General features: G+C 41.7%; 1 protein-coding gene across 3 annotated transcripts in view; it reads right to left on the reverse strand.

The window, feature by feature from the left end:
* Window positions 1-16,521, reverse strand: part of BCL2L13 (BCL2 like 13) — a 58,368-nt gene that overhangs the window by 24,527 nt on the left and 17,320 nt on the right. For 2 of the 3 annotated variants that reach the window (XM_084809280.1, XM_084809281.1), the window contains exons 3-5: window positions 9,523-9,627; window positions 8,873-9,029; window positions 4,893-4,962 (exon numbers count right to left, since the gene is read on the reverse strand). In XM_084809280.1, the coding sequence (XP_084665406.1) occupies window positions 4,893-4,962; window positions 8,873-9,029; window positions 9,523-9,627 (332 nt within the window). The remainder of the gene's footprint in view (window positions 1-4,892; window positions 4,963-8,872; window positions 9,030-9,522; window positions 9,628-16,521) is intronic. The other variant, XM_084809282.1, reaches the window with a different exon arrangement.

Genomic DNA, 16,521 nt, shown 5'->3' on the forward strand with positions numbered 1-16,521 from the left:
ATTAAGTTTAAACTCCAATACCCTGCCCCCGGCCTCCGATGCAATTCTATTTTAAAAACTATATCTATAACCTTAACGGTCTTACAGTTTAATAAACAGCCTTACATTTCAATATCATATCATCAATCTTATATCAAAGAAACAGGTCTACAGTTCATTCCCAGTCGCCTATAATAATAATAATTAAAAGAAATAGTGTTATATAATAATAAAACTTAAAATAAAGCTTCAACAATCAGTAATATATTTTATACTAGATATATAATATATAATAATATATGTGCACAATTACCCTCAAACAATAAATTTAAATACAGCATACCATATCTATTTTGAAATAAAAAATATAAAGAAAAGCAAGAAAAAAAGAAAAATGGAAGAGAATAAACAAATATATGTATAATCATTTATCTTCTGACCTAGCCTGCATCATGTAGACTAAATACAAGCAGTTAACAAAGCTTGTTTAAAGATTCCAGTTCATGGGGTTGTACCAGAAATCTCGCGCATTTTTACATTCAGCCATGCCTCCGCCATTTCATGATTTAAAAACTTCTTCATCTGACCTTCAGACACAACACAAAGTGTAGCAGGATATTTTAAGTAGTATTGTAAGTTCATTTGTTTTGCCATATTTTTCGCTTTGATAAATTGCCTTCTTTTATTTGCTACCTTTGATGTAATCTGGAAATAACATAACTTTATCTTGTTTCCAGGAAAGGCTTCCACCCCCTCTTGCCAAACTCAGGATATAATTCTTTGTGGAGACTTTGGTAAATTGGACTATGATTGTATAGTCAGTCCCTTTAGCATTTGGCACACGAAATGCCTGCTCAATATCAAGTAAATAATCAGATGGGATAGGGAGTATTTCATGCAAAAGTTTATCCACAAAAATAGGCAATTTTACATCATTAGACAGATTTTTAATCCCAATAATACGTACACTGGATCTTCGCGTGAAGGCCTCCAGTTGAGAAATTCTATCAGAGGCATTTTTAAAACATACTTGTGTTATAGTTTCATTCCCTGCCATTCGGTCTTCTAGCTTGTTAATTTTCATCTCCATTTTTTCCCATGACGCATTAAATTAGATCCACAGCTCCTTGCAAGGTGGTGATGGACTTTTGGATTAAATCTAATCTTTTGTCTTGCTCCGTTAATTGCGAAGATAAAGTCTTTGTCGAGTAAATAATTCCCCTCTATCTTCTGTTTTCGAAACTTTTGACACAGGAAGTACGGGGGGAGTTGGCGGTAATGCCAGCCCCTTTCTTCTCTTCGGTGTGGTCATGTTTCTCTCAAACAGATCTTGCAGGTCCTCAGATGTTCTCAAATATTGTTAATATTTCTTAAATCATCCCTCAGGAGTTGTTGCTATTTCTTAAAGCATATATTATTATGGAACATGTCAGCCCTGTTTTCTCCTATGAAATAGGAGTTTCAGAACAGCTTTTTGCGTTGGTAAAGCTCTGGGGAGATAATCCTGGAATCCAGCCCTCCCCCACTATCTTGTAGGGGATACTTTTCTCCAAGATGTTTTCTCCAAGATGCCTTGCCCCCCCTTTTAATTCCAGGGGGGAGATAAAAAGGTTTTTCAACCTTTTAAAAAGCTGTTTGAGAACGCTCCCATGGAGAGCCCGTGGGAAGCTGCCAGAGCGACACTGGTTCCAACCAGATGTCCTAGCTGCTTCTCTTAATGTTCAAGAAACTAGTGAAGACCACTATCATTAGATCAGCATTCAATGTACAGTAGTTTAGGTTTTGCTTCCACCAGATGGTTTGTTTTTATCTGACTTTTATGGATTGTGCTGCTCAGTTTTTAGTTGAGTTTTTTTAACATTGTATTTTTTTTCATGATTGCACATCACTTTGGGAGTCTTGTGAGCTAAAAGCAGCGTATACATTTTAATACGAATAAATTAATACATGGATAAATAAATGAATAAACCCCCATCTCAGGGCAGGCTCTCTTCTGAAGATGGACAAGGGCACTTAGATGGGAGAAGCTGCTCCCCAAAGTATGTTGGGACTATGCTATTTAGCACAGGAACACCACCAGCATCTTGAATTGGGCCTGGAATCAACAGGCAGCCAATGTAGCTCATGACTGAAAGACTGGGTTCAGACAACACGCTAACCCACAATAGTTTATTTTTCCCAGTAACCCATGGAGGATTAGTGTGTCATCTGGCAGCTCTTTTTCCCACCCACAGTGGCTTATTTATCCCAAATAAGCCACCCTGGTAACCCACAGTCTGCAGTAAGGTTTATCACCCACAATGGGTTAATGTGTCATCTGTCAGTCCGTTATGAGTAAAGGGCATGGGCCAGCGAGCTGCTTGGCAAGAGAAACCCCTGCCGCTCTTGCCCAGCAGGACCGCGATCGCACCCAAGCCACTGCCTATGCCCACCTACCCAGCTCTGATTGTGATTGGGGTTGGGCATAGGTCCTGTTCTCCCCAGGAACCCAAGGTGGGGGGTTCCCCCCCACAACCGATTTTCACGAAGAGCCCTTTCAAAATATAATGGAAGTCTATGGAGCTCTCACCCACAGAGTTCCATTAGATTTTCAGGGGGCTCCTTGTGAAAATTGCAGGGGAGGGGAGGACAAAATCCAAGCTGTCCCCAAGGAGTACTGGAGCAATACAGTCTGCCTTTTTTGGTGTTCTTTTGGGAACCCGTTTTGTCCATCCCCCCCACCCCCGATTTCTGGCTTGTTTTGTTTTTGGAACTCCTTTTGCACAAAAGATGTTCTAAAAACAACAAAAAAGCCGAAACTGGGGGTAGGGGACGAAATCCACCCCCTCCACCAAGGAACATGGGGGCAAGCCAGTCCTTGGCAGGAAGGTGGATTTCACTCCTCCACCCCCAATTTTCAACACGGGGCACCTTTAGATTCCAATGCAGTCCACGGGGCACCTTTAAATAGGGGGTGGAGAGTGGCTCTACTGCCTGTCACTGGGGATTTAAAGTGTCCCATGTGGAAAATTGGGGGTGGGGGGGCAAAATCCACAGTCCCTGGGGGGGGGCTTAGATTTCACCCCCTCCACCAATTTCCACCATTAAAAAAAGATTACCTATTCCCTTTGTGTGCAAAAATGCATCTGGGGAAATAAAATAAAAAAAGTACTCCTCCCAAAAATCAGATGGGGGGAGGGAGACCGCCCCACCATGGGTGCTTGAGGCAACAGGATCCATGGCAGTGGGGTGGCATTCTTCCTCCCACCCAATTTTCAGGAGGAGGAGTTTTAAAGTGCAATGGAAGTCTATGGAGATAGTTTCCCATAAGCTTCCATTGCATTTTAAAGTCCCCCCACCCACGAAAATCAGATGGGAGGAATTCCCCCCGCCATGGGTCCTACTGCCCCAAGCATGGAACCTCCCATAACAGGAGGGGTTCCCCTCCCCCCCATCTGATTTCTGGGGGGGGGACTTTGAAAATCAAACTGAATCCAATGGAAATCATTCCCCCTTAGATTCAGTCGATTTTCAAAGTGCCCCATCCATGGGACTGGGGCAGGAGTGGATGTCCCAGTGGGTGGGAGGGTCCTTGGGGTTTCTCCCACCCTGGAACAAATGGGGATCCCTCTGGGAAGTGGGTGCTTTAGAGCAGGGTGCTTTAGAGCAGGGTGCTTTAGAGCAGGGTGCTTTAGAGCCCCTCTGCTTTCTACCATCCCGCTCTGAAACACTTGCTTCCCAGCAGGATCCCCCTTCATGTCAGGATGGGAAGACACCCCAAGGCCCCACTCCTCCCCAAGGCCCACTTCCCCTCCCCTCAAAAATACCTTTTTCCCACCAGTTGGGAGAAAGGTTTTCTGTCTCTGGGAAAGGAGACTTGGCGGCAGACAAGATGGGTCTTCCGCCAGGTCCCCTGGGATGTGGGCTGGAGGACAGAGGGGGAGGGAGGGGAGAGGGGTGGAATAAGCTATGCACGGTAGCTCATTTGTCCAAACATTTGTCAAGGCACAGTAGGCTGTTGGAAAAATAAGCTACTGTGCATAGCTTATAAGCTACCATGGCTTAAAGTGACATGTGAACCTGGCCAGTGTATCTCCTTTCAAGGAGGGTATGATCAGAGCTGTGTGCACTGAGTCTTTAAAGAAAATCAACTTCTACATGAAAGTAATTCAAATATTTTTACCATGAAACGCAATTCCAATAACCACATACATTATGTGCATATTTTGCTTATTTTGTTTAATTTGTTTTGCTTCTGATAGCTACGGGGAAAAGTTCTATGAACAGAAATGAAGTATTATCCACCATGACTACATGAAATGCTGTTCAGCCTCCTCACTGGCTTTTGAAATTTCATTAGCATTAACCACACACTCAGACTTCTTTGCCACCTAAATACTAGTATTTTGCTTTTAAAAAAAAATGAAGTCAAAGCCAACATTCTCAGAATACTTGCTTTGTTGACTGCAGTTTCATTCTTACTATTACAGTAATCCACTAACGACACCAATTCCTACACTTGAGTAGAACTGAAACCTGGCAAGCATGCAGCCCCCACTGACCCCCCCCCCCGAAATTTGTGGCCGCAAAAAATTGCCCATTTACCACTAAGAAGCAGTAACTAGGTCAAATTTAGCTAGGTCAAATCTCAACAAGCTCTCGAACAAGCCAGATTTGACCTATTTACCGCTCCATAGTGGTAAATGGGCAAAAAATGGCTACTGGCAGCACGCCCCATGAAATTCTGTGGGGTGACAGAGGGAGTGCAGCTCACTGGGGGAGTCTGGAGGGTGGAAAATGGCCACGAGAACACTCAAAGTTGCCCAGCCCTCCATTATAGTATAGATGAGGACATCACAAACATACTAAAGATGCCTTAAATACATTGGCCTGCAGTAGACATTTAGCCAATTCAGTGTTGAGTTCGCCAGTACCTTGCTCCATCCAGTGGCATGAGTTGCTGCATCCTGTGTCCTTTCCTTGTATTCCTGGTAAGTCACTGGCCTGAACAAGTGAAAAACAAAAGCTAAGGAAGGGCAAAACAAAAATGTAACACATTTTTGAACAATTTTTGCATATTGCTGAAGTAGCAAAAACAAAAATATCAAAAGCTTTCAGGTTTCAGGAAGTCAATTAGACCTACAAATAGCATTAGATCACACAGTTTCAATCTCAAGCAGGCAACTGACAGAAAATGAATATGTGAATACTTGAACAGAACTACTTCAGGAACTGCCATCTTTTAACCATTTTTTAGTTGTCACTGACTACCCTGGAATAAAGTAAACAGGCTACAATCAGGAAGTCTATTGAGCTAGAGGCAAACCTGGAGCTAGCAATTCCTGGGGCAGCTGTCCCATCCCCATCTCTTCCACACACACACTCACACCCTATGAGAGAAACTAAGTATTTATAATTTGTATCCCACCTTTCCTATAAGTAGCTCAGAGATAAGTTTTTAGCCTCACAGCCACCCCGTGGAATCAGGCTGAGATACATTGACTTTTCAAGGCCACCTGTACAGCCTCACAGCTGAATGGTATCTGAACCCAAAAAAATCTTGGTTAACTAACTATCGCACAGCCAAGTAGGAGGACTTTGAAAGCTTTCACTTCTGCTTTTAGTTAACCATGGTTTGTCATGTCATCTGAACCAAACAAAATGTGGCTAACACAGTTTAAAGCAAGCATCAAGCCATGTTTTCTGAAGCTGTCTTGTTTAAGCTAACTATAGTTAATGTTAACCACAGTCACTGGTTTGGATGACAAACTGAAGTTATCTAATAACAGAAGCAAAAGCTTCTGAATCCCTCCTCTAAGATGTGTGAAAAGAGGAGAGGGGAACCCTCACAAGCACCCAAGGCTCAATGCAGCTTGTTCTTGTTGTACTAAATCATAATTTAGTGCAACGTCTGAACTAGGTTCATAAAACTAAAAATAAGACATCTTTCAGAAAAAATATTCTTGCAGTAAAACATTTATATTTGTATTTTAATATAGCTTTTTTTTCTTCTTAAGCATGCATGGGTATACCAGCCTCAATTATTTCTTAACAGAAAAATATAAAGTTATCTAGAAATTCTGCAGCATTTTGTATAAAATCACACTCTTTCCCATTATTGGCAATTGCTGCAATCAAACCTTGCTGCCCCCTCCCACTGGTGAGAAGAACTTTGAATGAAGACTATGTCATCAACTGGCAGGGACCAAAATACTCTGCCATTCATACTCCCACATACCCTTTACAATTTTATCCTTCTGTACATTTTAATTATAATCCACTTCTGAAGCCAATCTTGGCTAAGAGGAACAATACATAAGTAAACTGTGACTAAGGAGACAGGCACTTTGCACCCTTTCATAACTATTTGTTTATAATAATGAAAATTCTTTACCATTTCAATACTGATCACTCAGGGCAATGTACAATAAGAGTTTAAAAACCACCCAGTTAAAATAATTCTAAAAGTCAATCTAACAGAAACTAGATTCAAGTAGCAACATAAAGCCCCAAACCAGGCATGTGTCAACAAACCCGCAACACCAGCTTAGGAAATAAAACACTTTCAGGTGACAACAAAAACATATCGAGGGCACCAGCTGGATCTCCAGAGGGAGTTGCAAACAAATTCTGCCTTGACGTTATCGCAAAAAAAACCATGTCAAATCAGAAAAGTTTTATGTGACTCCACCCCAACTCTCCATCTTCTTCTATTTCCATTCATTTCTCCATTATGTTAGGGACTGGTAAGCAATCTGTGAAAGAGGGCATACATGCAACAATAGCCATATAAGTGAACACTTCACTGTGTTTCCAAGTAATGGAGAAGTACCTACAAGAAATTTCTGACTTGCCATTTGCTGGGGGTAAGTAGCAGTTGGTCCCTAGCAAGCACCCAAACAACAAGCACACGTACATGGAGAGCTGGGACTGGTACCATGACATCAAGTTACTTATATAGCTCTCCCTTTATGCCTAAAATACTTATTTTCCTTTAGTGCTGAAGTCAGACAGAGAGTCAGGTATGCAGCCTGCTATGGTGGCAGCCACTTGAGTTGTACATGAAGCAAACAGCTGACAGAGCACTGTGTGTGCCCAGCCAGCAAGCACAACTGGGCTCCTGGACAGCAGCCTGTGGTTTTTTCCTTCTGTCTCCATGGCAAAAAAAATACTAAACATTAGAATTACTTCAGGGAAGAAGTGAGAATTCATTGTAAGGTAATTACCTTGGTTACAAAAAGCCTGTGTATTTTTTTTCTCAAAAGTGCATAATATTTGGCTGTACTGCTCTTGTCACATCTGTCTTGCCAGACTGTTAAAGGCTGCATTCAGGAAAGGATCCAACAAACACTCAATGAAACAGGCACGTGCAAGCCATGCTCTCTTGCTTTTTGTTTTGATCTGCTTGCAGTTGAGTTAAGGATGGGGTGAGTGGTGGAAGGCCATTTGTCTGCCCTTTTCCTCTGACATGTCTACACTATAAATCTAAACCAATTTAATTGTGCTTGCATGCTATGAACAGAGATACACAGAATATTCAACATAGGTGCTGCAACCCCACAAGTGTTCCTAATATTGGTTTGTGTACTAACTTAAACAGAACTGATAGAGGAGTACCATAAAGTCAGATTTGTGCCAGATGTTCATAACTGTTTTAGAAAAAAGAATTGTTGGAGGAAAGGAACTACTTACACATCTCATTACCTCACAATATTTACTTATCTTATGTAAGAAGTTCTTACAAATATTGGAGAGCTCAACTGCAGCCCAATTTCATTTTTTTCCCCCTCTACAACTGCCTTTCTGGGCTATAAAGACTGTCTACACAAGAAAAGAACAATCTTCAATAACACTGGAAATATAATAGGGATCATTTCCTACCACTCACACTAATAATCCAGTCTTTAGATCAGACACAGTAGAATGCCAATACTTTTCCTACTGTTTTATCTTCAAACTACAGAAAAAAATTTTTCCAGATCAGTCGTCCCCTGCACAAGTTTGGACCTCTACCCACTGCTGCACTACATGCAGCAGAATAAGATAAAATCATTCCCTAAAATGGGTTCCTTGCAAGAGGAAAAAAGGCAGGGTATAAATGCAATAAATAAATAAATAAAATGCAATCGATTTGGTAAACTCGATGCAGTTTTATGATAGACAGGAACTCCCAAGTTTAACAAGCTATTATGAAGCCAATTATCTTATCCCACTGATAGTCACACTACCAACAAAAGATAATACCAGTACTTTGTTTTATAAGAATACCCTAGCACTATATATTCATCTGAAATAATGCAGTGGCGTGACCCATTTCCTATCTCATGTCAACATTGAAAGCCTACCCCACTAAGTGAAAAAAAAGCGGACTGACTTACATTAAACACGTTTCTGTGCTACCTCAACGCAATTTCTCTATTACTTCCTACTTGTCCCTTCTATTAAAGGCCAGGAGCGCTCCCACTATGAGAATAGGGAAGTAGTTCCAATAGCAGATGTGCACCCATGATATGTTTGGCAACATCTGGGATACCTAGAATATAGAGATATCAATATTAGCCCCATGGCATTTAGTATAGCATCCAGATCTTAAACATTCAGGATGAAGAACTGTACCCTGACTACTGTCTAATATACAAAAAACTTATTTTGCTGGGTATTTACATCTATGAGGATAAACAGTGGATTTGAAAGAAGTTGCTTTCAATATGGTGGATCCATGTTCACAAGTTTAAACAATGGAAAACTAGTAGCTCATTTCATACACCAAAAGGTAAATACATTCACTTTTCTTCCTTAAGTGTATCAAGTTGAGAAGTGGTAGCAAAATTCAGACACATCATCAGTATTATCGTAATTGTGAGAATTTTAAGAGCAAGTACCTTCCTGCTGAGCAAAGCAAATGAGAACTCACTTGCTAAGTAGGGTCTCTAATGCCGTTTGAAGAGGTTCTTTCAATTCTTGGAAGACTTTCTCTCCAAGATGAGCTAAGCAATCTTCTATTGAAGTGTCTGGGTTGGCAGGACTGAATACTGGAGATGTGTGGCAGTCAAAGCCAGTGCTGGTGAAAGCTGAAGACAAACAGAAGAGTCAATTTATAACAGATTTCATATCATCAGTGAGAAGGCATCAATTTATTACAAAAGTATGAATAATTTCTTGAATCCATGTGAACCAGCTCAATGAGTGGCCAAACAGACTTGTTGAAGGGGCAGGCTACAAGTATAAAAGAAATATTTCATCATATTTCATCATCATTTCATCATATTTCATACTCAGGTAGACAAATCTAATCAAATACAGTTTCATGAATTATCTGGGAAAATAATTGGGTCCCATCTAAAGCAGCTGTTGCAACAAGAAAAAATGCTTCACTCGCATACTAATTACTTGCATTTAACCTTTATATTTATTACAGTGTTTTATAACACATCGCTCCAAAGAACATCCACTAATATTTGAACAATATTTGTCTTCCCTCTGAAAATAAAGATCTAGGAAACAAAATAATATTTGGGGACAACACTAACAAACTAAGAAGAAAGTCCACCAATATCCACAGACCTTCCAAAATTTCTTCATCAAGGCGTTTCAATTCCTCCTCAATTTCTGCTTTAACTTTGTCCAGGACCTCTTTATCTAAAGCTTGTGAGACCGCAGATGGATTTACTGAAACAAGTAAAAAAAAAGGCTAAAAAAGGTGGCCTTTTAGTTCTGTTGAAGCAAAAGTGGTTCATTTTCTATAAAAATAGAAAGACAGGATTGAGTGTTTATGGCACAGTAGCATCCAGTTCATATTGTCAAACAGTGAAACATTTGTAGTGAAGAAGTAATCCTGAGCACACTTACCTCAGAGAAAGTCCCATTTAACTCAACTGGACTTACTTCTAACATCAGAAGAGCTATGCTGTATCAGACCAAGGGTCCAGCTAGTCCAGCATTCTATTCACAAAGTGGACAAACAGCTGCCCATGGGAAACCCACAAGCAGGACATGAGTGCAACAGCACCCTCCTGCCCATGTTCCCCAGCAAATGGCATACATAGGCATACTGCCTCTGATACTGGAGACAGCATATAGCCATCAGGACGAGTAGCCATCGATAGCCTTATCCTCCAGGAATTCATCCAATCCCCTTATAAAGCCATCCAAATTGGTGGCCATCATTACCTCTTGTGGAAGTGAATTCTGTAGTTTAACTATGTGCTGTGTGAAGAAGTTCTGCCTTTAATCAGTTACTGATCCAGAAGAAGACCTTTAATGGTCTTTTTTAATTTATTATTTATTTATTTATTATTAAATTTATTAATCGCCCATCTGGCTGGTCACCCAGCCACTCTGGGCGATGTACAACATACAATAAAAACAGTTTAAAACAATAAAATTCTACAATAAAAATATTTTCTAAAATACCCTAACCCACCCCAAATGCTATGGGGTGGGTTTTTCCATTTTTTTAATGGAAAAGCAAGGTAAATAAAATAAAATGATCCAGTATTACAAAATATTAACACAGTTTTCTTGAAATCCAGCAATAACCTGTTGTTCTAAACACTAACATTTGTTGGAAGAAAATCACCTCTAATTCTGGAGACAATCTCCTAAAGATTTTGCAGGCCATCTAATTACTTCACTACTCCAATTTAAGGTAATAAATGAAAAAAAATTAGCTTTGTTGATGCTTAACTTTTTGATAGTGGACTCACAAAACGAATAGTTCATCCTACAAATAGATCTTCATTAAAGTAGCACACATATTTAACAGCTCTTAACTAAATACCATGGCATGTCATAGAATCATAGAATAGTAGGGTTGGAAGGGGCTTACAAGGCCACTGAGTCCAACCCCCTGCTCCATGCAGGAATCCACGTCAGAGCATCCCTGACAGATGGCTGTCCAGCCTTGTCTTGAAGGCCTCCAGTGTGGGAGAGCCCACCACCTCCCTAGGGAATTGGTTCCATTGTCGTATTGCTCTAACAGTCACGAAGTTTTTCCTGTTGTTCAGCTGGAATCTGGCTTCCTGTAACTTGAGCCCATTCTTCTGTGTCCTGCACTCTGGGATGACCAAGAAGAGATCCTGTCCTTCCTCTCTGTGACAACCTTTCAAGTACTTGAAGAGCGCTATCATATCTCCCCTCAGTCTTCTCTTATCAAGGCTAAACGTGCCCAGTTCTTGCAGTCTCTCTTCACACGGCTTTGTTTCCAGTCCCCTGATCATCTTTGTTGCCCTCCTCTGAACCCTCTCCAGCTTGTCTGCATCCTTCTTAATGTGCGGTGCCCAGAATTGGACACAGTACTCCACATGAGGCCTAACCAGTGCTGAGTAGAGGGGAACTAGTACTTCCCGAGATTTGGAAGCTACGCTTCTATTAATGCAGCCCAAAAGAGCATTGGCCTTTTTTGCAGCCACATCACATTGTTGGCTCATATTCAGCTTGCGATCGACAACAATTCCAAGATCCTTCTCGCTTGTGGTGTTGTTGAGCCACGTATCCCCCACCTTGTAACTGTGCATTTGGTTTCTTTTTCCTAGGTGCAGAACTTGGCATTTATCCCTATGAAATGTCATTCTGTTGTTTTCTGCCCAGCACTCCAGTCTATCAAGATCACTTTGAATTTTGTTTCTGTCTTCCAAGGTATTAGCTATCCCGCCCAATTTTGTGTCATCTGCAAATTTGATCAGCATTCCCTGCACCTCCTCCTCCAAGTCATTAATAAAAAGGTTGAAGAGCACTGGGCCCAGGACTGAGCCCTGCGGTACCCCACTCGTTACCTCTCCCCAGCTTGAGAAGGTCCCATTGATAAGCACTCTTTGAGTCCGATTCTGTAGCCAACTGTGGATCCACCGGATCGTTGTTTCATCTAGCCCGCTTTGAGCTAGTTTGCTCCTCAGGATATCATGGGGCACTTTGTCGAAAGCTTTGCTGAAGTCAAATCATATGTCCTTCTAATAGATTTTACTGTTAATATTATGGAATTTAGATGGCCTCTTAAATGTGCTTTTTTACCCATTTCCAAGAATGACATTTTGTGGAATGTGACATGAGATTAGTACGGCCCACACATGGGACAGATTTTCTTAATCAATCTTTTAGCTGCGAGTGAATATAAACAAATAATGTAATTCACTTAAGAGGTGTTTGTGATGAACCCCTATATTGATTTAAACCAACAGCACCATCCAGAGCATCTGGCACTCTAGAGTTGTGCTGAGAGCCCTCTGCATGAAACCAATATCTTTGGTTATATTTCCAGTCCCCCAGTTTAATCCCCTTTTTATAATAGCCAATGGGTCTGAACTGACTAGCTGTTTTGTAACAGAAGTTCATTACAATCCTCTGAGTAAATTTCTGATTGGCTTCCTTAAGGTCTTACATGAGCGATGGAGCTTATCTTCCCATTGGTTCATGCTACGCACCACCTCAGGAAAGAGGCTGGTTTCTACTGGTCACAAATTCCTATACATTCCTGGGAGCAAGCCAACAAGCCAGGGCTAAGTAAGTATTTGATCTTGACAAGCAAGAACACCCAGGTCCAGATGTTTGAAGGATGTTGCACTGCAGCAGTTAAATTAGGCAGCCAGAAGAAACTTGGCATGTGAGAGGGGGTCAGTGTTCAATGATTCTGAATGCATCCTTCCTTCTCCAGCAAGCTCCCTCTCCCACCCAACTTCTTAATGAACTGAAAAGAATGCAAGGGTGGGGAAATGTCTCTTTCTTTACAAGGCCTCCCTGCTCAGAAGCATTCTCTAGGCATTTTATAGGCAAATATGCAGGAGCACAATATCTGAGCAGAGCCATTTGCACAGTAATTCATTCCTCCCTTGTGAGAGCTTCCCTGATAACAGGAGAACAAGAGAATTCCTTTCAGGCATGCTTACCTCTTAACAATGCTTTAATGCATAGAGGATTAGCTAAAAAGGTGGAAAGACAGAGAGAAATGTGTCCAATAAAACTCTCCAATTCCCTCTTCTTGTAGTCTGGCTTTAAAGAGAAGAGGCAATCTGTGCAAATACCCTGAGAGCAGCCCCTCCCCCCAATCCCCTCTTACTGAAATTGTTTCCTTGCAAAAGTTTCTCAGGAAAGAAGCCTGGGGAAGGTGGGATGGGGTGCAAAAATTAACCACTGCATGGGCGAATTTAATTCAGGTGACTATCATATCTACTATTGTGGGCAAGAATCCCTTAGAAGAAATGGAGTAGCACTCATAGTCAACAAAAGGGTGGGAAAAGCAGTACTGGGGTACAATCTTAAAAATGATAGAATGATCTCAGTACGAATCCAAGGCAAACCATTCAACATCACAGTAATTCAAGTCTATGCCCCAACCACTGAGGCTGAAGAAGCTGAGGTTGATCGGTTCTATGAAGACCTACAACACCTTCTAGAACTAACACCAAAAAAAAGATGTCCTCTTCATCATAGGGGATTGGAATGCTAAAGTAGGAAGTCAAGAAATCACCAGTATAACAGGCAGGCATGGCCTTGGTGTACAAAATGAAGCAGGACAAAAGCTAATAGAGTTTTGCCAAGAGAACATGCTGATCATAGCAAACACTCTTTTCCAACAGCACAAGAGGCGACTCTACACATGGACGTCACCAGATGGTCAGTATCGAAATCAGATTGATTATGTCCTTTGCAGCCAAAGATGGAGAAGCTCTATACAGTCAGTAAAAACAAGACCTGGAGCTGACTGTGGCTCAGATCATGAGCTGCTTCTTGCAAAATTTCGGCTTAAATTGAAGAACGTCGGGAAAACCACTAAACCGTTCAGGTATGACCTAAATCATATCCCTGATGAATATACAGTGGAGGTGAGGAATAGATTTCAGGGATTAGACCTGATAGACAGAGTGCCTGAGGAACTATGGACGGAGGTCAGTAACATTGTTCAGGAGGCAGCAACGAAATCCATCCCAAAGAAAAAGAAATGCAAGAAAGCAAAGTGGCTCTGATGAGGCTTTACAAGTAGCTCATGAAAGAAGGGAAGTGAAAAGCAAGGAGGAAGGGGAAGATATACCCAACTGAATGCAGAGTTCCAGAGAATAGCAAGGAGAGACAAGAAGGCCTTCTTAAAAGAACAATGCAAAGAAATCGAGGAAAACAACAGAATGGGAAAGACTAGAGATCTCTTCAAGAAAATTGGAGATCTCAAGGGAACATTTTGTGCAAAGACGGGCATGATAAAGGACAAAGAAGGCAGGGACCTAACAGAAGCAGATGAGATTAAGAAGAGGTGGAAAGAATACACAGAAGAACTATACAGGAAAGATCTGAATGTCCCTGATAGCCATGATAGTGCGGTCACTGAACTTGAGCCGGACATCCTAGAGAGTGAAGTCAAGTGGGCCTTAGGAAGCATTAGTAACAACAAAGCTAGCGGAGATGACAGTATTCCAGCCGAGCTATTTAAAATCCTAAAAGATGATGCTGTTAAAGTGCTGCATTCAATATGCCAACAAATCTGGAACACTCAACAGTGGCCACAAGACTGGAAAAGGTCAGTTTACATTCCAATTCCAAAGAAGGGCAACGCCAAAGAGTGTTCAAACTACCGCACAATTGCGCTCATTTCACATGCCAGCAAGGTGATGCTCAAAATCCTACAAGCTAGGCTTCAGCAGTATGCGAACCGAGAACTACCGGAAGTACAAGCTGGGTTTCGAAGAGGCAGAGGAACTAGAGATCAAATCGCCAACATTCGCTGCATCATGGAGAAAGCAAGAGAATTCCAGAAAAATGTCTATTTCTGCTTCATTGACTACGCTAAAGCCTTTGATTGTGTGGATCACAACAAACTGTGGCAAATTCTTAAAGTGATGGGAGTACCAGACCACCTTACCTGTCTCCTGAGAAACCTGTACGAGGGTCAAGAAGCAACAGTCAGAACCAGACATGGAACAACCAAGTGGTTCAAAATTGGGAAAGGAGTACGACAAGGCTGCATATTGTCACCCTGCTTATTTAACTTATATGCAGAGTACATCATGAGAAATGCCGGGTTGGATGAATCAGAGGTCGGAATTAAGATTGCTGGGAGAATTATCAACAACCTCCGATATGCAGACGATACCACCCGAATGGCAGAAAGCGAAGAGGATCTAAAGAGCCTCTTGTTGAGGGTGAAAGAGGAGAGTGCAAAAGCTGGTTTGAAACTCAACATTAAAAAAACGAAGATCATGGCATCTGGCCCCATCACTTCCTGGCATATAGAAGGGGAAGAAATGGAAGCTGTGACAGATTTTACTTTCTTGGGCTCCAAGATCACCGCAGACGGTGACTGTAGCCATGAAATTAAAAGACACCTGCTCCTTGGGAGGAAAGCTATGGCCAACCTAGACAGCATAGTAAGAAGCAGAGACATCACCTTGCCGACAAAGGTCCGTCTAATCAAAGCTATGGTTTTCCCAGTAGTAATGTATGGCTGTGAGAGCTGGACTATAAGGAAGGCTGAGCGCCGAAGAATTGATGCTTTCGAACTGTGGTGCTGGAGAAGACTCTTACGAGTCCCCTGGACCGCAAGGAGGTCAAATCAGTCCATCCTAAAGGAAATCAACCCTGACTGCTCATTGGAAGGACAGATAATGAAGCTGAAGCTCCAATATTTTGGCCACCTAATGCGAAGAGAAAACTCCCTGGAAAAGACCCTGATGCTGGGAAAGACTGAAGGCAAAAGGAGAAGGGGACGGCAGAGGATGAGATGGCTAGATAGCATCACCGATGCAATGAATATGAACTTGAGCACGCTCCGGGAGAGAGCGCAGGACAGGAAGGCCTGGCGTGCTATGGTCCATGGGGTCACGAAGAGTCGGACACGACTGAACGACTGAACAACAACAACAACAACTAAGCTGGACCCTTACACTGTGATACTATGCATATTTTCTTTGGAGTAAGGCCCACTGAAAGGGCAAATTACTTTTGAATAAATGTGCATAGTATTTCACTGTAAGTGTTTTAAAGCAGTAATATTTTATGAAGTGCCTAAACAGGACTAGAAATAAATTTAACATTTAATCCTAAACATCCTTGCTTAGCCCACTGAACCTGACTTTGTAGCTGGCTGGTAGACAAAGCATGGCTAGCAAGTCTAGCCATAATCTGTAGACTCCTTGGTATCGGCCTAGTTCCTTGTCTCCTTCAGAACCATTTCAATCATGTGACTTCCGACCGGAGCCATGTCGTCTTGGCAGTGACCTACGGAGTTCCGCAGGTTGTTTATCTCAAACAGCTATAAAAAGTTTGAGAAACCTTTTAAAATTCCCTTGGAATTAAAAGAGGAATCTTACAGTACCATCTGGTTGAAATCCTGGAAGAACAGCTGCTTTTGCGGCGCAGCAGAAGGGCTGCAATCTAAGGTCAGTGGCCGAAGTATCATCTACTGAAGGCTGTTTGAAACTCCTAGCAATTAGGAGACTACAAGATTGACAAGTTCCCAAAAATATTTGTGAACTTAAACTACCAGCAATATCTGGGGACTGGTACTTAGATCTAATTAAAGGTTTGTTTTTTCTGTTTCTGCAATTATACTTGCTGGTTGTGCTTCTGGAAGTAGAGGAT

This window comes from Heloderma suspectum, chromosome 7 (assembly GCF_057233095.1).
Source record: "Heloderma suspectum isolate Gila_16-S chromosome 7, 16-S_ref, whole genome shotgun sequence".
Classification (NCBI taxonomy): domain Eukaryota; kingdom Metazoa; phylum Chordata; class Lepidosauria; order Squamata; family Helodermatidae; genus Heloderma; species Heloderma suspectum.